Source organism: Xenopus laevis, chromosome 4S (assembly GCF_017654675.1).
Source record: "Xenopus laevis strain J_2021 chromosome 4S, Xenopus_laevis_v10.1, whole genome shotgun sequence".
NCBI classification, from domain to species: Eukaryota; Metazoa; Chordata; class Amphibia; order Anura; family Pipidae; genus Xenopus; species Xenopus laevis.
In genome coordinates this window covers 47,011,733-47,036,407 of record NC_054378.1, presented here as the reverse complement: position 1 = coordinate 47,036,407, position 24,675 = coordinate 47,011,733, and the positions used below count along the sequence as shown (strand labels likewise).

The 24,675-nt window shown below is 41.6% G+C and overlaps 1 protein-coding gene across 10 annotated transcripts in view; it reads left to right on the top strand.

The window, feature by feature from the left end:
- Positions 1-24,675, top strand: part of gse1.S (Gse1 coiled-coil protein S homeolog) — a 311,558-nt gene that overhangs the window by 272,415 nt on the left and 14,468 nt on the right. For 3 of the 10 annotated variants that reach the window (XM_018240434.2, XM_018240436.2, XM_018240437.2), the window contains 2 exons: positions 13,639-13,857; positions 24,184-24,383. In XM_018240434.2, coding sequence (XP_018095923.1) covers positions 13,639-13,857; positions 24,184-24,383 — 419 coding nt within the window. 10 annotated transcript variants of the gene reach the window in all.

The following is a 24,675-nucleotide window of genomic DNA, read 5'->3' as shown; positions in this document are numbered from 1 at the left end:
CCCAGTTTTGTCCGTCCCCCCCATTCAGACCCTGCACTGCATTAAGCTTACAGTTTACTGGTAATGCCTGAGGCTCAAACATAATGTGATTTGACAGGGAATTGATACAGGATATATAACAAGGATATCCTGGATATGAAATTCTATTGCAGTGTACACAGTGTCTCCAAGAGGTGTTGGGTTCAAACAAAAATATGTTTGAGGGTTCTGGCTGAGAATGTGTTAATAGGTTTGCAACATCCTTCTATTCCCTCCCAGTCGCTGTAGTGTGTGCTGCTGTCTCTGGGCTAATCAGCACCTCTGTTCTCCAGAGAGTCTCTCACCCTTTGCTTGCCCTTATCGCTCTGACAGATATTGATCTGCACAGATGTCCCTAGTGATGTTGTAAGACATTGGAGCTTGCTTTTAACCCCTTCTCTGCAGGATTAGTTGTAAGTAGCAGCAGGTGATTTGAAAACCCCTTTGTTAAATCAAAGAAGGATGGTACTGCTGCCTGGGTACAACTACTGCTAAATCAGTGCAGTTAATCCCATATAGAAGTACCATGGGACCTCTGTGCGTGCCATCTTCAAGTAGTGGCTTCTGGGAAAAACACAGCCTAATTTGTGTTAGAAACAATCTTTTCTGTAGGTTTCTTGAAAGATGGAAAAAGCCCTCTACTGCACACTGCTCAGACAAGGTACATGCCTACTGGGGTTATTTCTCTGTACTATACACTTTCAGGGCAGAACTATAATTATGGTTGCCACCATTTCTGGAAAAAAATAACCGGGCTTCCTATAATATTTATCTTTTTTCCCTATTAATAACATTGGGATCAACGGTCATTTTTACCGGCCAGGTGGCAGCCCTAACTATAATGCATTCCTGGAGTCGGAGACAGATTATAAATTCAGACAAATGCATGTGGGCATGAAACTGTGTATCCAGTGTCTTTTCTGTGTGTGTTGCAACTGGTATGTTAAAGCTGCTTGCACTAATAATTATAATAACCCCTATACTGGCTAGGGTCAGGCATTCTGAGTGGTGCCTGTAGACAGTGAAAGGCCTTCTAGTAGCGTAGACTAGAGAGCAAAAAAGCCTTCAGAGGGACCTGGCGCACTCCTATCCACATCCTCCCGCCCACATCCTGCCTCTACTTGCATCCCCTTCCTCACTAGTAAGATAGCGCTGGGGAGGAGGGGTTTTTCTTATTCGCTATAGAGGAAGCAGACCTCACACTCCAGGCTCCCCTGTTCGACGGGCCCCGTTGCGACTATGGGGTCTGCTTCCTCTATAGTTGCGCCATTGCATGAGACATTATTCTGTTTAGTTAGCAATTCACCACCTGCTCTACCTGACATGGCAGTTTGCATGGCATGGGAGAAGGTGATTGCCTTTAGGGCTCTTACAGACGGGCGTTTTTAGATGCGTTCCGGTTTCATGCGTTCAGCCGCAGGGGCTGAATTCTTTTTAATGGGGCTGTGCTCACACAGACACATGAAAGTGCCGAATGCAGGTTGGGATGCAGCATGTTGTATTTTATCTGCGTTCGGTGCTTACATGCATCTGTGTGAGTACAGCCCCATTGAAAAGAATTCAGTGCGTCCACTCCTGCGCTCCCCTGCGGCTGAACGCATGAAACGGGAACGCAGCTAAAAACGCTCGTCTGTAAGAGCCCTTAAGAAAGCTTAGGAACTGCTAAGTGAATCTAGGTATGCAATGATTTGTCCTTATTTACCAATGCCCCAACTTGACAGAAGACTAAAGTTGTCACACGGGGTGCAGGGGGGATAACCTCACTGACCATTTTCATATTGAACTGCCACATGTTGGCAAAGTATATGTATTTTCACTTATCTACCATAATATAGGTCTATATTGAATAGACCTTTGTTATAAAGAGAGGATCCAACTGCTGAAAACCTATGAATGAGCAGACTTTTGAATTTGGTGGTGCCTTTGGCTTAATAGGTGAAGAGACTAACTATAATTATAATACATGCATAATTAAACAAATAATTTGCATACATATTGTGGTGCATTTTTGACCCAGTCAGATTTTTGCTCTGTTTGTAGAACAAACATGATGATTATATTGTAAGCTCTTGTGGTCTGGGGCCCTCTGATCCAGTAACTGTAACACTGCTGTTTGTTATAAATGAATGCAACTCATGGTGAATTCTTTATTTATGATAGATTCAATTATCTTGCCAGAATGTTATCAGTCATCACTACAGATATCTGACCCACCCCCAGTGCCCACTGGTCAAGTGGCCAATTGTAAAATGATCAAACCTGTTCAATTTAGCCAAGTCTATTTGTTAACAGAGGTGGAGAGCTTAAAACCCTGAATAAATACCTTTGGGGTACCAGGTGCTGTAGAACCCATGCCTGCTTCAGGGTCAGATAATCCAGACAAAGCAGTTATCAGCAGCACACCGTAGATTTGCACAAACGTGAAATCTATTGTGTCAAAGCATTTCAAACAGGGCCCTGTTTGAAATGCTTTGACACAATAAATTTCACGTTTGTGCAAATCTACAGTGTGCTGCTGATAACTGCTTTGACAAGTCTATTTGTTAAGTGAAGAGGCCAAACAACTGGATAGAAAGTTCTTTATAAAGGCAAATATTCTCTTTAAAAAAAAAAAAATTAAGTGAAGCTACTTGTAGATGTGCTAACTTGACATGCCTTGTAGATATCCCTTTATTAGCCCATGGAGAATATGCGAATTGCTAAATGTGCAGCCAACCACAACTTTTAGGATAACAGAACCCCCCCCCCCCCACAGACCAACCAATTGTGTAATGATACAGTTCTGCTGCACTTGGACAGAAGTGATAGGTAGGCAGTTTGATATAAGAAACTAAAGAAGCAGACTAAATGTACCTGTTAATGGCATCCATTCACATGGTATGACCAGCCTTGGCAAAAATGAATTGGCAGTAATTGACTCTTCCCTCCCTCTGACAGTCAGGACTCTGCACAGAGATGCAATATAGAGTGCCAAAAAAATCTAGGATGATGAAAGCTTGCTAAAGGCATTCTGCATAATGAGTGCATGTACTGTCTGCCGTGGCATCATCTGAGAGTCATATGAGAAGTCGGAATTACCAGGGTATGCTGCCACTGCAGTTTTGCCTCTTCTAATGTGTAAATAATAAAGCTAGTCCTCAAACTGATCCATTAGGCAGCTAAAAAACTAAAGGTTTGTGCAAGTAATTGACAAAAAGTCGCAGAAATGTCATTGAAAGGGGTGGTTCACCTTCAAGTAAACTTTTAGTATGCTATAGAAGAGCCAATTCTAAGCAACTTTTCAGTTAGTCTTCATTATTTATTTGTTAAAGGTTTTTTTTTTAAATTATTTGCCTCTTCCCACTGACCCCTTATAAAAACAAATGCTCTGTAAGGCTACAATTTTATTGTTATTGCTATTTTTAATTGCTTGTTTTTTTCTATTCAGGTCACTCCTATTTATATTAGTCTCTTTTTAAAATCAGTGCATGGTTGGTAGAATGATTTGGAACCTAGCAACCAGATGGCTGATATTGCAAACTGGAGAGCTGCTGAATAAAAAGCTAAATAACTAAATGAAAACCAATTGCAAATTATCTTGGCGCAGACGCATCCAAGTGAAATGCATCATGTTCTGTTCTACCGGAGTTCAGCACTTGGATGCGCCTTGTCAGTATGGGCCGATAAGGAAGAACAAGTTGTGTAAGAGCCTTGTAACTTGACTAAATCACCCTCCTGTTTCATTCTTTTCATTCAGATATTATTATGTTATGGTTACATAAGAAATAGATGTTTAACTATAACTACATTTGATCAGAAATCAATATTGAAGTAATATTTTCCATGGAACAGAATGCTAACAATGCTTTTATGGATGTAGATCATAATGGGTAGACCTCACATTAGTCAAGTATGGGCACTCCTGTTCTAACAGGTCAAGACATATAGCTCAGTTTAAAGGAACAGTAACACCAGAAAAATAAAGTGGTTTAAAGAATGACAATATATTGTACTGTTGCCCTCCACTGGTAAAATTGCTATAGAAACACTACTAAAGTTTATATAAACAAGCTGCTGTGTAGCCATGGGGGCAGCCATTCCAGCACAGGATACACAGTAGATAACAGAAAAGTTCACATGGTATACAATAGGATTCTTAAAGATGTATCTTTGCTGCGTAGCAGCAAACACACCAGTTGTACCAGTGCAGGGCAATAGTACATTATATATTCAATTTCATTAGGACACTTTCATTTTAGTGTTAATGTTCCTTTAAGCGAAAACAATATATATTGTTTTTTTGGCACAAAACATTCCTTTGCAGCATAGTTGTGGTGAATGGATTTGGTGAGAAATGCCATTTGATATACTGAACCTACTGCACCAGCCTAAGGATTCAGCATCACTATGACAGAAATGATCCAGGCTTGTGCAAAGTGGGATAGCATCTTGGATTTTGTCAGGAATATCCGTGACATGCGCACAGGCCTGGACTGGGAGTCAAAATAGGCCCTGCCATTCCAAGTACACAGAGGCCCAAACAGCCCCCTACCAGCCCAAAACAGCCTCCTACCAGCCCACTATATGGTAACTTTCTATGGAACCATACAGCAGCCCCTCTGGCATTTGCCAGAACCCACAGATTGCCAGTCCGGGCCTGCATGCGCATGCTCAGTGTGCTCTGGGCAACTTGAGAAGCTAAGTTTAGGAGTTGTCATTAATCATTAAGCAAAAAATTAGATTCACCTGTCCTGGAAGCTGATGCTACAGCCCTGTCACCTTGAATGCAAATGGAAAGCACCCAGACTGACTCAAATGGAGTGGTAACAGTTGGACCCCATAAGTTATTGTGCCAATGTCAGTCTGCCACTGATAAATGTTTGTTTATGGGAACGCTTGCCATTACTGACTTATTGCCACTGGCACAATTGCAAATATTCTCACTGTGGCTGATCAACTTTCCCCTTAGACTTTATGGGGCAAATTCACTAAGATGCGAAGTTGCACCAGGCGCAACTTCGCCGCACTTAGTCAGGCGTAGTTTCGCCAGGGCTCCGCAAATTCACTAAAATCCAAAGTTGCGCACAGGGGTAGCGTAAGGTTGCGATGTTGCGCTAGCGTTGATTCGCTATATAAAGCGAAGTTACGCTAGCGAAGGCTAATTTGCATACGGCGCGAAATTCAAATTTCAATGGAGGAACACGTATCTGCACTACAAATGCCTAGAAAACCTTCAAATCTGCAAATAAAAATTTTATTTTGCCCTACACATTGTCTAGGTAAGTCTAGGTAAGTTGCCATGAGTCAGGAAATGTAGGGGGGAGGAAGGGGAGCCCCAAAATTTTTTCGATCTTTTTCAGCCTATCAGCCATCATGTAGAAAACACGCCAGCGTTTTTTTGGGACTTAGAAAAAAAATTGACTTTTTAAACAATCCCTATCTACTCTATTGCGCTTCGCCAGGTCTGAGGTGGCGAAGGAAGTCTAGCGTAAAAGGTAGCGTTCAGTACACTGCGCAAGTTAGTGAATTTGCGTAGTTTCGTCGCTAGCGAAACTTCGCCTGGCGTAAGGTTGCGAAGTAACACTAGCGAAACTACGCCAGCGTTCGTTAGTGAATTTGCGCAGTAGCGAAAATGCCAAACGCTAGCGAATTAACGCTAGCGTTCGGCGCTTCGCATCTTAGTGAATTTGCCCCTATATGTGTGAGAAACCACACACTGGATGTACTCTGCTTGTAGCCTCAGTCAGGATGCCCATTACCTGTCATGGATGCTTTGATTGAAAAGGAAGTGCCATGGTTAGTGTGCCTAATGTGCCTGTGTTGCACATTGCTGGAAATCATTAGCCAGAAGAAAGGAGAAGAATCCGAGGGTGGGTGTGCCTAATCCCCAGCAATAGGGGTAACAAAAGCATTGATGCAAGAGCTTGCCCAGAAATAGTAAATTAGCCCTTTCATGTGCCTGTCTGCATCTGGTAACAAGCCTACCCAGACTGCCACCCAGTGGTGAAGGTTACACAATCAGAGGGAATATTGTGGGGCTTAAGGTGGCCAAAAACATTACAATCTTTCCTGGAAAAGATCTTTCCAAGAAAGATTGTTTGTTTCAAAACATGTGTACATGTAGAGCTGAATCGTCCTATATAAAGGTACAATAGAATTCTACCTGTATCTGACAATTCAGCACTAACAATGGCCAATGTTCAGGTGCCTTCAAAGGTGCCCAATCCAAATTTTCCAGCTGGCCCGATCGACGAGCCAACCGATATCGGTCAGCTCGTTTCTCACCATAAACGCACCGAATATTGTGCGAAAAATTTTTTGTATGATATCAGTGTTTCGGTATGGGCACTTTAGACCCTTTTGGAAACTGGTACAGAAGCCCTTTTCATTGAGACAAGTAGATGTTTGCCTGTATTCTTAAATGCCTGTATTTATTAAATGAAAGCGAACATGGCTTTAAACACACCCAGATAGGGAATTTGGTTCCAGTATTGGTTTTGTTGGTTGTGGATCTTTAGTTCTTTGGTGCTTCTTGTAATAAAAATCACTGCTGATTTTAAGTTCTTGTATTCTTTCTCGCCTTGCATGGTGTTCCTGAGAATTGCATTACTGGCACGCCTGGACTTTAGTATGGCAGTTTTTGGCTGGCATTGAAACGTCTGCAGAGTGTTAATGAAAGGTATTACAAGCTGTCCTGGTGTTCCAGAGACTTGGCTATACTCATGCTGTGTTGCACATTGCTGGATATCATTAGCCAGAAGAGAGGAGAAGAATTAGAGGGTGGGTTGAGGGGCGGAGGAGGGAATGGTGCTTGAACTAGAACCCGGCAGAAAACCCCTTGAAACTATTAGCTTGTAATTACAGAGAAGGGAGGTAGTGGGCCTGAGGCCTGGTGTCAGAGGAGCTGCGGATGAAAGGAGACGGTAATTACCAAATCGGCAGGAGGCAGGCAGAGTGCTGATTAGTGATTGCTTTTGGAGGGGAGAATGGCTGGAAGAGCAGGCGGAGAGGTGCAACTAAGGCACGGAACAGGATTGTGTACATATATATTTTAGTAGTGTTCTGCTGCTAATTAGCAATGCATTACTGAACTGCTTGTCTGAGAGGTGCGCATAAGGCTTCTCAGCTGCTAACAAGCTCAGAGCAATTTTCCTTGACTCTGCTATATTGGGGTTTGACACTGGTAGTTTAGGGGTGCTGATCATCAGGGACTGGAAGCACATTTAGGATGTTGTCCTTCTGTCTTATCATTATTATCCTTTCATCATGCCGACATATTCTGCAATGCTTTACAGAGATTATACATCATTCACATCAGTCCCTGCCCCAGTGGAGCTTGCAATTTAAATCGGAGTGCCTGGTGAAACCCCACTGAAGCACAGGGAGAACATACCAACTCCTTGCAGGTAGTGCCCTGGCTCGAATTGAAACCAGGACCCCAGCTTGGGATTCTTTAAGTGTGATGTTTATTTTCATGAAGATGAGTAGAATGAGTGATACACAGTTTCTTACGCAGACCTCAAACACTGGGATGTTATACCATATGTTCCAGTGCAAGTGAATAATATGCACTTTCCAATCTGCCAGGTCTGTCCTTCAGCTGCTGAACTGCACCTTACAGTTTCACACAGGCATTCTGTTGTGGGAGCTGTTGCTCAACAATGGCTGCTGCCTATTAATAAAAGGGTTAAAATCTGTCAATGCTTTAAAGGATAGACAAGAGTAATGTGTAATAAGTATTATTGTCATTTTTAAGCCTACAAATCATCTTTCCACCTTTTTAAATGGATACCCCTTTAATAAACTGTTCATTCTTATCTGCGTGCTTCTGTTCCATCACCCCCTGCCTAATGAGGCTGCTCAGGATTTCCAGCTTTCCAGCTCTCTTTCACTAATCTCCTCTTAGCTGTTGCTTCTTCATTTAGTTCTTGTAGGGTCATAATCCTCTCAAGCTGCCATGTGTTTGCAGTGCTCTCTTGTGGTCATTAAGGGGACTTCATGGACACATTGCAGGTAATGAAGCCCGTAAACCTTAACCCTCGAGTTTCCAGCAGTTTTTGAAATACAACTCCCAACATCCTGCAGTGCCATTAGAAATCTTAAGGGATGCGGCTGCTGTCAGGGTTTTGATATAATTCCTTCCGGGAGGCTATAATGCATGTTAATCTTTTACAATGTTAAAATAAATGCGGTTGTGTTAATGGGGGATATTTGGAGATCCACTAGGGTTAAAATTTGATAAATAGGATAGTATTTTTTCAACCCACGTTATTTAAGCTGTTTTTGAACACGTTTTTGTATAATATAAAGTAAATTACATGGTAATAAGTCTTTCCCATACTAGTAAATTAATGAATAACAGTGGCCATACACGTAGAATTCGCAAAACAAGTGGATCTCTGACCTATTTGCCCACATTGAGGTGGGCGATATCGGGCTGGTCCGATCGTGGGCCCTAGGGCCCAAAGATCGGATCATAATGTAGCCAATATGGGCGGTTGGATTGCGGGACCGCATCAACGAATAGATAACATGGCTGTATGTACTCCAGTGTGTGTATATGGATTTTGATATGTTCAGATTGTGTCCTTGGAGTCCTAGCCATGGGGAAGTCTTTTCACTCCATGTTAACGTTGCTCCATGGGAGAATGAAAGACTTGCTTTGCATGTTAATATTAATAGGAGTTCCATTTTGCATGGATGATTCGCCATGACAAGTGCACCTGGACCACTGTCATCTGAAGATTAATGTTCTCAAAGGCTCTGCTCTCTCTGGGAGAAGTCTACATATAACCTCTTCAGTGCTGTGATTCTTTAAAGCTCACACCACCAATGGAATAATCTCACCACACTGTGAAGGACTGTAATTGCCTGCTATTAATCAGTATTTATTGCATCTCTCAGGATTCATGTGTGCTCTGTGAAATGAACAGTATAAGCAGTAATATAACAATTCATTTTATGCCTTGAATCTATTTTTGGTGGTCTAAAGCTCAGGTGTACAGGCTTGTATGACTCAAACCCACGGCTCCCTGAGCAAGTATTTACCTTTAATGTGCTCTAATGCCAAAATTCCACTCTTGGAATCCTTGCCTTTAGCTAGTGTAAAACTGGCCATACCTGCGGTGTTCCCTCTTAAGCTGTGCACTCATGCAAGCGCACACAAATTATGAGGCCAGCGCACTCAATAAATTATGGTGCGCAGAGATTTGTGCGAGAACACAATGTTTGACCTGCGCACACTGTTTTTTGAGTGGGACAGGTTAGAAAAGTCGCAGCTCATCGCCCATTTTGCTGTTCTGATCAACCTAAAATCTTCTATTCCAGGCCAAATATTTATACATCAGGATATCAAAGCTACAAAACTGTGGTTTTAGGGCCAGAGAAACCTCAATTGCCTTTTTGCATCTGTGTAGAGGTGGGTCTGCAAGTAAATCCGTGAATTAGTACTGTATGTTTCTATTAAAGCTGCTTTTTACTTTAAGAACCAAAGAGATATTATAAGCCATTGAAATAAGCCATAGCTTGGGGCCCATTCTCTAACCCCGCCCCATTCTTTCTAATGGGAACAGAAGGGGCTATTTCTATAGGTGCACAGCAGGGTGACGGAGCTTCTCACTGTAGGGAACATGCTTGAGGGTCAGCCAGTAATTAAGCTTCCTAAATGTGGAGTGAGAAGAATGAGAATCCTGCTTATTATTAACCTTTTGGGACTCGTTGATGCTTTCATTAGGCTTTTTTGGCTCATGGGAGTTAAGCTGGCTGGGAAAACAAAGAGAAGGTATTTGCAACCCACTTAATTATTTAGACAAGGTTGTGGGTTCGCTAGATCTGAGTGAGGACTGACCTAAGATACTGCCTTCTGTCTGCTTTGTGGATTGATGTCATGGATTTTGCTATAGCTCATAAAGTAAGTCAGTGCATCTCTGATCCTCTTATTGGCCCTTTTATGCCCCGGGGGTATAGCGCTGGTCATGTGCAAATCACCCTATGAATGTGTCTCTTGTGTAGAATGGGACAGAGGCTTGTGTTTGAGATGTCTGCTCTGTATTTGCCCCCTGGCTACTGTCTCCTCTTAACTATGAAAGGGTCTTGTCTGGGCCATGAGTAGTTTTAATGTCTCCCAAGATGAATGTGGCTCCTTGGACTAAACTATTAAATGGCTGTGGCTTTTTCACTGGATGTTTTATTCAGATGTCTGACCATTTTTCCAGAGGCATCTGCACAAATGACTCCCATCAATACACGTTAAAATTCTGTAAAACATACCAGGCGATTGCTACAGCTTCTGTCCTAGTTCCCTTTTTCTTCACTGTGCAGGACTTTTCTGATAAATGAGATAGATGGATACCAGCAGCAGTTACTAAATTCCTTGCAACAGCACGGAACACTTTTATATTCTTGGGGGTTATGAGTATTGTATGTAGATACTTGTGCCTTTTTTATTTGCTCTGTAGCTGTTATCTCCTCCTTTCTAGTGATGGGAGGACACGGTGGGGTCAAACGCCCCCGATCAATGCTGCCTCAGATGCTTTGAATAGACTCCTCTGCTGTGAGGCTCCTGACAAAACGGCCACTGTTATCTGGCTGGGGGAGATGGGGCCAGCCCATGTGACGCGGGTGGCAGCTGTTAGAGCCCGAGTGTCAGCTTGTTTTCACAAGGCAAGTGTGGTGTTGCTTTGTTAGATAAGCCCGGGACGCTGGAGGAGGATAATGCTGTGTCTTGGAACCTTTATTTGGCAAATGTGTGCCTTAATCCAGCGACTCAGCAGAAATTAAGACAAAAAAAAAAGAGGAAGAAAGGAGCTTCATAACAGCCAGCCTCTTCTGTTTTCCATAGTAAGCTGGGCTGTTTATATTCTCAGGGTTTGTGACTGTGCAAAGGTGGTTGGGGGAACGTTGGGGGAACATGCTCTTGTCTTTCTGCCTCAAAAGTCTCTTCTTCCCTCTTTCGTTCAGTACTTTCTCTCCTTCTGCCCCCTCCCAAAAAAAAAAAACCATCTGATTTTTGACTTGCTTTCTTTAAGGGGTTGCACATTTTAGCTGTCTGTTAGACACATTCTTGGTGACCCTTCCTTTGTCTAGCTTGTAGCTTTGCTTCTTGTTGGAAGTTAGCTTTGCCTCTATTTGCTTTTCTTATCAATGTTAACACTTTCTCTGCCAGATAGTACCAGAATACTGTGCTGATATATGTAAGCTTTGCTACCTGAAAGGAATAAGGGTTGTCTTGAGGTTTTGGGCCTGCCATTCCCTTTGCCCCTAACTCTGTTGGAGATGCTACGGTCTATTGCGCTCTTTCTTATAAGCCATTTCTCTGCTTCTCTCCTTGAATAACTGCCGCTCTCTCCCCCCTCTATTCTCCTCCAGCTCAGTGCTGCTCTCTGCTTTCCTTGGAAGGTGTATGTTAAGAGCATGTCTATTATTTTCATTTCCCTTCCCACTGCCTGATCCCTTGGTGACACAGACAAGAGAGGGCTTCTGATCCACAGACTTCAGGTCTAGCAGAGCATGCAGTTGGCAGGCATTTTTGCCTGGGGGGAAATTCTTCCTGCCTGCTTCTTTGTTGCATCTCTTTTATTGAGTAGGTGGAAGAGCTCTGGTCTTTTCATTTTTCCCTGCTTCAAAAGTGCAGATTAGATTGTGCATATACATTCTACAGTAAATGCTGCTGTTAGCTCCCAGTCACATGCAAACTATACTGCCCTGCTGTGTGCCTGCCCATCAGAATGGCATTGCATGTTGCCTATCTCAGAGTATATTCACTAGCATTAGAAATGTGACTAGGGTTGCCACCTGTCCGGTATTTTACCGGCCTGGCCAGTAAAAATTTATGATTGATCCCAATATTATTAATAGGGAAAAACGATAAATATATAGGAAGGCCAGTATTTTTTTCCAGAAAAGGTGGCAAACCTAAATGTGACTCTGCTATTATTGTTGGTAACCAAATTCTTACCAGGAGTGTTCTTTGCGGTAGTGTGTATGTTTCCAGGATAGGTTTACCAGCAATAGACTGAAAGTAATCTTGGTTTGTGCCCCACTAAATGAAAAACGAATGTATTGTCACCCAGGAGATGCACTCCTCTCCATTTTATGAAAAACTGTTATTCCCGCGTACTACTTTTGGGAGCCACAGCTAGCACAAATTCTAGCATTTTGATGCCTTTAAGCTTTCCATGAAAAATGACATATGGCCAAGCTCCATCTGTGAGAATTGTCCAAACTAGTGCAAATTATCTCTGTGGCATATTGTAAACTGCCAGACTGATTACATATTTGGAAATTATTTCTGAGATGTGGTGCCAAATGTTCTTTATAGTTGCACGCTGAACTTTATTCGAGTAGTAAGTTTTGGCTCACGACTAGAAGCACTGAAGTCCATTAACAATCTGCTTCATGATGTGCTTTTGTACCTTTAAGAGCCCCGCAGTGCTGTGTGCAGGAAGGGGTTATGTTATCCCTGTATCAAGAGACATGTCCTTGCTTGCTGTACTACTGGGAGTGAACAAGGCCTTGAGGAAGCTATCTCAGACCCTTTCTCTCCTTTCACAGCTCAGTCAGCCAGCTGCCTAGCCCATCCTTCTCTAGAGATCTGTGCGACACACTGGTGTCAACAAAGGATTTACTGTGTCACACATCCGCTAACACATACCCTGTGTGTAAGGGGAACTCTATGTTTTTGAATGCTGATTGACTTTTTTGTTGACCTTTTTGCTGTAAATTGACCTGCATTTGTATTCCTTTGTATGCTGATCATGCCGAGCTTCTCTTAATGTGTAAGGAGAAAACTGCTTCTACAAAATACGTTAATAATATGCTCACCTTAATGTTCTATAGTGGCTTGCCAAGTGTCTGTGTTGACACATTCCCTCATAATTTGGTATCAGTAAGTCTCTTATTGGTCCATCGAGGACTGTATTATTGGCACAAAATACCTCCTCTGCTGCTAGCTACACACACAGCATCCAAACCTACAGTTTTATGTATAAGATGACATACAAAAGGCAATATAAAATGCAGCTAGCTGGTCTCTGCTTTGGACCATGTAAACACCCTATGCTAGACATTCCAATGGACCTAATGGGGTTAGTAACTGCAGGCAGAAAATCCTGTCCTTGATCAGCAGGGTCCAACGCCTCCCTTATACTTTATGAGCAGGCCTGGAGTTCAACCCACTGTCCAACAATGATGTGTTGCTCTAGTAATCCATAATTTGTAATGAAGGCCATTAAGAAGGCCTATTTGGCATTATGATGCTGAAGTTAGCAGTTGATGAGGAGTAATTTGTATTGGGTTTTCCCCAAAAACTGCTTATGTAATGTGCTTTGGGAAGGTCATGTTGGAATGTATGGCATAGCTGGGGGAAATTGGGACTAAAATGTGGATATTGAATCTGGTGTGAAGCTTTAACTTAGGTGTTCTGCTAAATACTACTCTAAAGATACCCCTTGTGATACATTGGATTCAGGAAACAAGGTATTCTGCTATGCATTGCTTCATGTAGCGAAGCATCTTTTTACCACTGGGAGCTTTGCTTAGCATCTTCTTAAATTGTGTCTAAAAGTCTTTTTATTTTCTTCAGAAGCATCTCATTCTGTTTGGCTTTATTTTTCCTTTTTATTTCCTTTTCCCTCGTTTCAGGCATGAACCATGAGCCAAAGTCACCTTCCATAGGAATGCTTTCTACAGCCACACGGACCACGGCCACTGTCAGTCCCCTCACTCCCTCTCCCCTCAATGGCACCCTGGTACCCAATGGCAGCCCAGCGGCGAACAGCGCCCTATCTGTCCAGTCCGCACCCTCCTCCAGCTTTGCTGCTGCGCTGCGTAAACTTGCAAAACAGGCAGAGGAGCCCAGAGGTAAGAGAAGATGCTTGGAACCTTGTGTTGTGCATGTCTCCGTGCTAAAGCAAACTCTACTCCATCCTGGGGGGGGGAGGTATTTTATGTGGCAATGTAAATACTGCCTTCTTACAAATAATGTATTGCTTCTATTCTGAAGCACAGGTATTAATACAAATGTTTAAAAGGCATTTCTGGGTTAATAAGAACACATTGTCTGAAGAGGGTGGAGATGTAAGCAAAGAGCATCCAACAAGTTTCCTGGGTCTTCTTCGACTCCTCAGGCATGAAGTAGGGGCTACCATAGCTGGGCTTGAGGAAACTGATCTGTTGCCATTTGCAGCTACAAGTAAATAAGTGCATTGAATGTCTTAGACTGTTAAAACCAGGGAGGCTGTTTAAGAAATCTGAGAGCAATCCAGTCATTGATTTTCCAAACTGGTCTCTCTCCGCTTGTGTCTGGAAACCGCATCTCTCCCTGAAGGGTTTTGTCAGCTTTGATAAGTATTAGATAAATGTTTGTGTGTTTATGTGCCTGTGATTATTGTCTCCTGAGGAATTCAACAGCACAGGAACTCTCCAAAAGTTAAATTCTTTTTTAAATTGCATTTACAACCCATCTGTTATACCAAAAAGGTGAGGCCCTCTGTAGACGTCTGCTGCTCCATAAACAAATTATAGCATGTTGTGTTGCATATGGCACTTAAGCCTATCTTCTCTGTGATATTGAGCGCTTGCACTCACTTCATGTGTTGCCTGACAATTTGTACAGGTATGGGATCCATTATCTGGAAACCCGTTATCCAGAAAGCTCCGAACTACTGCCATAGGCTCCATTTTATAAAAATAACATTTTTTTCGCTGTAATAATAAAACCGTATCTTGTACTTGATCCAAACTAAGATATAATTAATCCTTATTGGAAGCAAAACCAGCCTGTTGGGTTCCCTTAATATTTACATGATTTTCTAGTACTGTAGTATAAAGGTATAAATTACAGAAAAATCTATTATCCGGAAAGCCCCGGGTCCCAGGCATAATGGATAATGGGTCCTATACCTGTAAATGCTGGTGAAACTGTCTGGGTAATTAATAGTTTCTGATTAACTTTGGTTTTGCTTTTACCTCATTACGCTTATTAGTTTGTATTCTTATCACAACTGTAAAACTTATGCTATGGGCCTCCCTCCATCTTTTGCAAAACGTATAACTCTGTATCCACAGTTGGTCAGTTTCTGACAGAGAAAGCTGAGAGCAGGCATTATGGTATTGTTTAGCTCACAGCAGCAGATATTGGCTTGAGATATTTTTAACATGAAGAACTGTTAAAGTTGCTTTTACCACACACAGGAAGTAAGAGCAAAAAACTAACTTCTAAAGAATGAAATGTACTATGGTGACACTGTATAGTTATGTTCTCTGCCTTCTTTCCCAGAGACAAATTTAGTGTTTTAATCATCACAATCTTCTCATGGAAAGGCCTGGCAATAGAAATATGTTGGATCCTATTGTAGAGTATGGGAAGTGAAGCAGACAGACAATCTAGAAATGCCTTAGACCGGTGCTCTATAGCTCACTGACTCACAAGGTGTACTTCGTATTGTATGCAGGAACTTGTATCGAGGTACTTGCTCCAGTGCAACAGCTTAGGGCAACCAAAAGTCCATGTGGCTGATGTTACAGTATCTTTCAGAACATCAGGGTGATCAAAAATGAGTGTAACGCTGTGTCCAGCTCAGTGGCGTAACTTCGGATGCCAGGGCCCCCCTGCACATATATAATAGTGGGAGAATTTCATGTATAATACCCCCAGAACTCACAGAAGGCTGGTACAGTGGCAATTCCATATATAATACCCTCTGAACTCATAGAAGGATGGTATAGTGGCAATTCCATATATAATACCCTCTGAACTCATAGAAGGATGGTATAGTGGCAATTTCACATATAAATACCCCAGAACTATCGAAGAATGGCATAGAGGCAATTTTATATATAGCTGGCACAATTGCAACTTTGAACATTAAGGCAAGGAAAGGGGTTAAAGCAGTGTCGGACAACGCCCATTTTTGTGGCCATTTTACACAATTTGGCAGGTTGTGAAAGTTTGAACATATTTCTGTTTTTTCAGTTATTACAGTTTTGCACAGTCCCACTCCCAGAGACCCTTTACAAATTACTTTGTCCCCAAATAATTTTTTTTGTAGGTTTTTTTTTCTCAGTTCTATCTGCCCCCCTCCCTGCAACAGTTCAGCAGTCCCACACACTGCCCCAGCAGCCCCACAGACCCTTTTCAATTTTACTCCCAGATCACTTTCAAATGGTTACAGAACAGCCTGCCAGCCTGGCCTGACTGCCCCCTCCTCCCCCTCTCACGAGCCAGTCAGACAGTCCCAATCCCACTCTTCAAAAATGTACTAAAACAATTAAAAATGTCACAGCTGCCATTACACTAAGTGCAAAGTCCTTTGCTGCTTTCTGTTTTTCCAAAATAGGGTCTACAGTATTTTAACTGTCTGTATATATATTTGGCAAGCTTTGCAAGACAAACAGAACACGTAATAAAAATGATATTCCATAGCAGCATCAGAAATATTAATACAATCGGGGCGACCCCTACCTGATTTATGTGCTCACATGCAGAAGAAGGAGACCAAAGTTTTCTACACACACTGGATGAGTTCCAAGCCTCATTCGTAATCTGCCTTGTGATTGGTTAATGCTGCACCAGCAATACGACCTTCTTTTCAAAGGCTGTGACTAGGTTTGTGTGGAAGAGTTTCATATTACGGGAGGTGAAATAGCTTTCATCGTTTTGTATCTTTGATTATGGGACATAACTAAACCGTTACTTTACACTTTTTACGCGCGTTTTCAGATTTTTTAAAAATCTGAAAATAAATTCATGATTTTTAAATCTTCATGTGCCGCTTATTTTCCACAAAGCAAATACCATTGAAACACATAATTTGCTCTGAACACTTGGAAGCTGCACACTGCAGGGCCACGGTTGGGCACCGACTGTTCTGACCCTCCGAGCACACACAGAAGAGTATTGAGAAATGTGGGAGGGGTTACAACCAGGGAGACTTTCAGATGCGTGATGTGACGTGTGTCTCTCTCTCTCTCTCTGCTGGAGACTGAATCTGGCCCTGTTCGTGCTGCGACGTTCACGCGCCGCAGTGTCACTGCACCAGTACGTTAGGGGGCCCCAGAACCCGGAACATTCATATGTGAATTTTTCCTGTTATCCAGGCCCAGGCCCCTAGAGCTAGGCGTGCCCTAGGCAGGTGCCTAGGGCCCCTAGCGGGTAATCCGGCCCTGGGGACAGCGGGTTGAGCTGTAAAAAATGGAACTGTCCCGCTGGAACGGTTGAGAGGTATGCGGGTATCCCCATACTACTGAGGAAGCAGGCCCCGTCCGAGCCCCCTGTACTCCGGGCCCCCCCCCCACGGCTGCGGGGTCTGCTTCCTCGGTAGTTACAGGCAATGTAGTGTGGATTAGCACACCCACCTTATAGATAAGTAAAGATATGCCTGGTGCACGTGGGTGGAGGCTCGGCAACCCCCCAAAGCAGTAATGTAGAAAGAACCTCACGGCACACAGGTCTGCATGAAGTTTTCAGTGATTTATTGAAGCGGAGTGCACTGCAATGTTTCGAGGTCAGTGCACTCTGCTTCAATAAATCACTGAAAACTTCATGCAGACCTGTGTGCCGTGAGGTTCTTTCTACATTACTCCTCGGTAGTTACGCCACTGGTCCAGCTAATCAGACGTGTATTGAAACTGATTGTTACACTGCCATTGTAAGTTTTCCCTGCTGGAAGTTCATTGTTGTGCTTTTACTTTATTTTTTTTCAGAAAAATCATACAAATAATACCCCAATTTTTCTTTTTTCTGTGCTTTTTTTCATACAAAGGGTAATTGCTGCATCGTTATACCTGACGCACAAATAAATGTAAGCCTCGTGGCTGCTTCACTCAATTTTTGCCTCAAACATACAAAGACCTTCGTTGCTGCCAGAGTAACCAGTAGGCCTGGGTTGGAAGCGGTTAATATCCCTAATATGGTGGTTTTATCTGTTTTGTCTCTGTTCTGCCAACTGTTGTTCCCTTGTCTGTATTATAGCCTGTACTGAATTTGCATGGTAATTGCTTTTATGCTTTCATATGTTCTGTCTTTTGTCATAAGCTGGTCTGCTTTTTCTTTGCATTATGTACCTTTTTCATTTTGCCATATTGTCTGTGTGTTTTTATGGCATTTTATTTTCTCCTCCCCTAAGTTTTAGCTTATTGTTTCTTAGCTCTCTGTTCCTTATCCATTCCATCTCCTACTTCCTTACCCCTTAAATAGGCAGACCCTTCCCTTTTATGTTGCTGTGCACCTGCTTCTGCCTGTGTCTTCTCCATTTTTTCCCAACATCCTTCTGTTAACCCAATTTTCAGACAATGCGCTATGCACCTGTTCTCCTCTCATTATTTTTGTGTATTTGTACTGGTTTTCCTTTCATAATATCTCCTTGTTCGTTAGTTCTTTATTTTACTTTGGTCTAGTATTTTTACATATTCTCTAGGGAACTTATTTGTTTTACTTTTTCTCTTTTGGTGGAGTCTGTGTGTAGACACAGGTGCTAAAGACTGAGTTGCCTTCCCTTTTGCTGCCCCCTGATCCACCATTTTTAATCCTATCCCTTTATCCACCCACATTCCCATCTTCTGGGCATGGTATTTTATATTGGCCCATTATATATTGTGGACAATGTGTTTGACAGTTTGTCAGCTGTCAGGCTTGTAGTGAGGGTCTTCTGATTGAATCTCTGGTGACAAGTCTTACCCTTGCACTGTGCCTCTCTGTCCCCACCTCTGCCTCTCTAGTTCTCTGTCCCTCTGAGCTGAAAGTCAGGTGGGTAGTGACAGCTATTTCAATTGGCAGCCTATTTTCAGCGAAGAAGGGGAATTTTAGCATCCGCAAATTAATTTCATAATTAAGGTAGAAATTACTGGTCGTTTACAGAGTACATTAATCTCATAAGTGCCCCATTTAGTGTGATGTGAGCAGTGCTAGACTGAATGAAGCTGAAATACACAGAAGGAGGAGGGATGGGGGGTTGGGGTGTGGGAGCAGAAGCCTTTTGTAATCCTGCAGCTGGTATATGTATGCCTAGCATTGATATCCTTCCTACAACTCCCCATCCCTGATAATGATGGGCTCCAGCCTCTGTTTTATAAGCTCTGTCTTTCCCGTTCTATTCTAAAAACAGAGGGATTGCTAAGGGCTGTGCAGGTAGAGTCATTTTCATTTTATTTTATTTACACTGTAAGTGTGTATTAAGTACCTAGCACAATTTGCTGTTGCATCTGGCGGTGATACATTTAATCTTTTTCAGGGCCCTAAGACAGTTTGTCTTCTACCTACTGTGGTGTACATCCGAGAAGCAAAAGCTGCCTCTTTTTGTAGGCCTTTCTGTATCATTCTGCCTTTTTCCAACAAATGGGCCCCAGTGCCATCGCCTCACCTCACTTGGGATTTTTCTGACCCTGGGGATTATTACATGGAGCCTGATCTGAGTAGGAGGTTACAGATATATAAATAAATGGGCCTTAGTGGTCGTTTACAGATCTGTGCCTACATAAAGCCTCACTCACAAATCTAAAGTTTGCCATACACTTTAAAATCCACTTGTTTGGCAACATCGACCTAAATTGGACAACATCGGAGGACCACATTAACTAAACGTTTCCTAATCCAATAGGAAAATCAAACCTGGCCTGGCGGGCCCAAATCAGAAGATTAAATCTGCCAGTGTCTGGACCCTTAAGCTAATCAGGGCATACAGATGTTTGCCAGCTAACAAGGCTTATCTCTGCAAGATTATAACTAGAAGAAATACTAAGCATTGTTTCCAAAATCAAATCCAAACTCATATAATGCTACCGTTTTTGACCTGTTTTGCCTTGAACTAGGAAACCGCTAAAACGGTAATTGCTCAAGACAACTGAGCTTACGCTGGTACAGATCTTCACAATATGTGGGTACTTAGTATGCTGTTTAATAATCAAGCTTTTTCTAATTCAAATTTGCTCTTTGGACAAATTAAACAATGATCATTATGTACTCCCATAGTTTATTTTTCCCAAACTACTCTTGCAGAGCATGTTATACAGTTGTGTTCAGAAAAATAGCAGTGTGTTAATAAATATTTATTTAAATAAATAAAAGTGAATAAAGCTCAAAATCCTTATAATAGCTTTTATTTCCATACACGCAAATACATTGGGACTCTACACATTTTATTCCAAATCAAAACATGAAGAAAAATTTATCAAATGTGTGTTATTTCTTTACAGAAAGTGAAGAAAAGGGAATACTGGATTGTTAAAAAAAAATAAAAAAAAAATAGCAGTGTCTGCATTCTTCTTTACAAACTCATTCACTGTATAAACTGTTTCAAGATTTTTCTTTCTTTTGAATCAGTGAACTAATATTTAGTTGTATAATCAGTGTTTCTGAGAATTGCTGCACATCTGTGTTACATGGAGTCCACCAACTTCTGGCACCTGTCACATTCCACAATTCTAATGCATTTCTTGGGTTTGCCTCAGAAACAGCATTTTTGATGTCTATTGGCTTAAGGTCCAGTGATTGGACTGGTCACTCCATCAATCTTGTTGGTCTGGAACCAAGATGTTGCTTGTTTACTGGTGTGTTTGGGGTCGTTTCTTGAAACACACATTTCAAGTGCATTTCCTCTTCAGCATAAGGCAACATGACCAAGTATTTTGATGCATTGAACCTGATCCATGATCCCTGGTATGTGATAAATAGGCCCAACACCATAGTATATAGAGAAACATTCCCATATCATGATGAGCGCAGTGTACTGTGGCTTGAATTCAGTGTTTGGGGGTCGTTTGACAAAATGTTGAGCCATTTTTCTTTAGGCCAGTCAATTTGTTCTTTGGCAAATTGTAACCTCTTTAGCACTTCTTGTTCTTTAAACAATGGGACTTTGTGGGGGCTTCTTGCCAATAGTTTGGCTTCACATAGGTGTCTTCTAATTATAACTGTATCACAGGTAACTTTAGACCTTCTTTGATCTTTCCTGAGGCTGAGACATTGCCATTTTGGCTATTCTTCTATCCATCCCAATGTTAGTTTTCTTCCATGTCTTTTAGACTTTAGTTGCCATTTTTAAAGCATTTGAGATCATTTTCTTCACTTCTTTACATGTTTTCCATTCTCCAATCAACTTTTTAATCAAAGTAGGCTGTTTTTCTGAACAATGTCTGGGACAACCCATTTTACTCTATACCAGCATGCACAACATTTGCTGCCTTCCTTACTTAAATAAGAGCCATAATTGACACCTGTTTTTTAACAGAATGAATGACCTCACTAATTGAACTCCACACTGCTATTCTATAGAACAAGTTATTATTTTGAACACTGCTATTATTTGGAACAAGCCTCCGTTAATGATTCAATTACACAGAATCAGCAGCATGCATGTCATGACTGTTGGCTTTCTATTACTCTACTACACCTACTAGTAAATGATTTGCCATGTAGAAATATAATTTCTACCAAAAACAGTAATTGATCAGGTTAGTGGTGTCGGACTGCTATTAGTCTGAACATCACTGTATGTGATTAATAAAATATTTGTATAACTAGCTTCAAATAGGATGCTTATGATACCATAATTTTACACTAACTACTACCATTGCTCTGATTTGGTGCTGTGCCTTGAATTCTGTAATATGATTGGGCAAATCTGTAACGTAGAGGTGCATGAGATAGAATGGGCACACATAATTGCTGTATAGTTCAATAGTTCTGGCAGCTTGCTGTCCATGGTAGCATACACCTGCTCCCTACTGGAGTTGAATTTTCAAGTAATGTTTATACACACAGAATGAATATTATGCTTCTGTACATAGCTATGTATTTAAGGGACAAAAGGTATATATTTCCCATTACTACTTCTGTCAAGTGGTTGTGTGGCACTAATCAGATTTTCTCTTGAATTGTGTCTGAGTGATATTATATTAACTGCTAGCTGCCCATCACAAGGGTACATTGGGTATACTGTCATTGGCTGTAATCAAGCTGTGTGGAGACAAGCATATAGAGGTGTTTTTTACACATGACAAATTGCGGTTGAAACCCCCGTGCAATTACCCTCAAAGCCATATCAATTAATTCTTATTGTGGCTATCATACTGCTTTGCTTTCAATTTTCCTTTGTTGGGTTTTGTATACAAAGATATTTGAACTTGAAGAGGAATAAAAATAAATATATGAAGCATGCAAAACAGACCAAAATGCTGCAAACTTTATTTATACTGTAGTGCATGGAGCTGAGCAAGTACCTCAAGGCATGTACACTAAACTATGGCTTTACAAATGGTGTGGGTGTAGCAATACAGCCCGAGATTCTCCATTATCATTTCAGTACATGTAAATGTGTCCATTGACTGGCACAGATACTATTTCTGTGGCATGTACAGTATATTACTTTGGTTTACTTTGGTTCCCATTGTAGCTCAGTTGTCTGATAACGAGGGGTTAGTTTTGTACTTGTACACTGGATGAGACTGGGCTGCACACCTTTGCCAGGCCTGACAGATAAGATGCCATTATGAAGGAGAAGGCAAGACATAGACAACAAAGGTGACACCACTACACTGGGACTCGTCAGTTCTAATCCTAATTAATTTTATTGAGCAAGTCATCCTATATGCCAGCAGTTAATTACGCTGATCACACACTCGGCTGTTTAATGCTGCGCTGAGAAGCTGGAAGCTTTAATACTCTGAGCCGCAGTGTCGTTAATTGCCTGACTTGCTGGGAAGCTATTGATTTTGATTGGTCAGGGACATCTCCCCAGCTTAGAAAGGATTACAGTTCTAATTGTTCCTGGCCTTCCGTTAACAAGATACCCTTCAATTGGTGCTCTGAACCTTATCAGCTCCTGGGTGCTCTAATAAACAGACCCTTCCTCACATCCGGAAGCTAATAGGTTTGTCTCTCGCTGCAATGATGGGAACTTATGTCTGCCACAGAGTGTACAATTGAAAACGCTCTTCTGCTTATACTGTTTATTGCTTTCTACAATGTGTAGATGTGACTATTTACTAGCCTTATCCTCCTTATCCTGCTCAAAATGGTTATTTCACAAAAAGTGATGTAATTAATTAAAGATGGCCTCGCTAATAGATGGTAAGATTGCTAGCTCCTCAGGGCAGGCCAGCGTGGCAATTGATTTATAGCATGATATAAAAATCTCTGCCTCCAGCTATAGCGATGTATACAAGAAATGGCCACAGAGATTGCTCAAATCATGCAAAACTTTCCCAGTGTTTAGTCTGGACATTCTCCTCATGACATAAATAAATGTGTATGTGTTGCTAGCATTTCCTTCTTATTTCAGCGTAGTGTTAGAACAGCTACATCTTTTCTAAAACACCATTGCCAGATTGAGAGCTCAGGGATCAGTGCCAGCACAATTAAAGGAAAACAAATTAACTAACGCTTAATTTGATATAATTTGATCTGTTGCTCCGAGTATTCATTTTGGGGGTATAGTTTTCCTTTAAAAACTTGCCCCGTTTACAAGTTTTGTTCTAGTTTTCTAGTGTTTCTAGTTTTCCTTTGTGGGAAGGATTCTGGTTGCTCTATGGAAGACCCTTTTTGCTACTGAATGGCTGTGTATATATAGCCAGACCTTCTCCCTCTGCATTTCAGTGGTTTTTGTAACTATTTTGGCCTAGATTTAGATTTACAGTAAATGTTTCTAACTTTTTTTTCTGGATCTTTCAGTTGTAAGCCCAGAGAATTGCACTACAATCATACTTTGGTTGCAATAGATGTAACACCCCTTAGCATTTCTCCTCTAAGAAGCGACTTATGAACAGGCCAGGAGGCAGAAAAATGCCATTGTATAACTAGCTTTGTTGAACCCTTTGTCTCTATTTGCATCTGTACTCGCAAAGAGTGTCAGATTATGAACAAGGTTTCTGCCTAGGCTCTCAGGAGTGCATGGGATTACCACCAGTGCAGTTGTAGCTTTTGTGTATGAGACGGCCCTTGCTCTGCGGTGGAAGAAAGGGCCACCTTTACTTTGTCCAGGTCTTTATTTGGTGTAAATCTGTTTTTGCTGGTGGCAAAGTTTTTTCATAGCAGAGGTACAGTTTGTCAATGAAGAAACTTTTCAGCACTGCAAAATATGTTGGTGCTCTAAAAATACATGTTAATAATAACTTGAGCTTGAATATGGGTGGCATCTCCAGTTGTAATCTCTTGTGTGGCATTTAAGGGTTTTCTCTTTCTATTTTTTCCAGGATCTTCAATAAGCAGTGAGTCTTCCCCAGTCTCATCGCCGGCTACTAACCACAGTTCACCTGCCAGCACTCCGAAAAGAGGTCCCATGGGTCCCATCATTGTACCACCAACTGGTCACAGTGTGCCAAACACACCACCTGTAGTAACAATTGCACCCACGAAAACAGTAAATGGAGTATGGAGGAGCGAAGCCCGGCAGGTAATTTACAATATACTATGACTACAAGTAAAGGAAACCAGTGGAACTTTTAGGGGATCTAAACCAGCTCTTTTTGCAATTTACATTTGTTTTCTGTTTTAGTGGTTTTTGAGATATTTGCTAAAATCAGACTTTTGGCTTAACAGAGTTAGAGTTAACTGAATCCTGCCTATACAGTTAGGGTCACAATCTTATCCTTCAAAGAGAGCTGCTGAGCTGAAGCCTGCCTAGCAGTTTAAAACTGATAATATCTCACAAGCCATTAAAATAGAAAATGAATCTAAATTGCAAA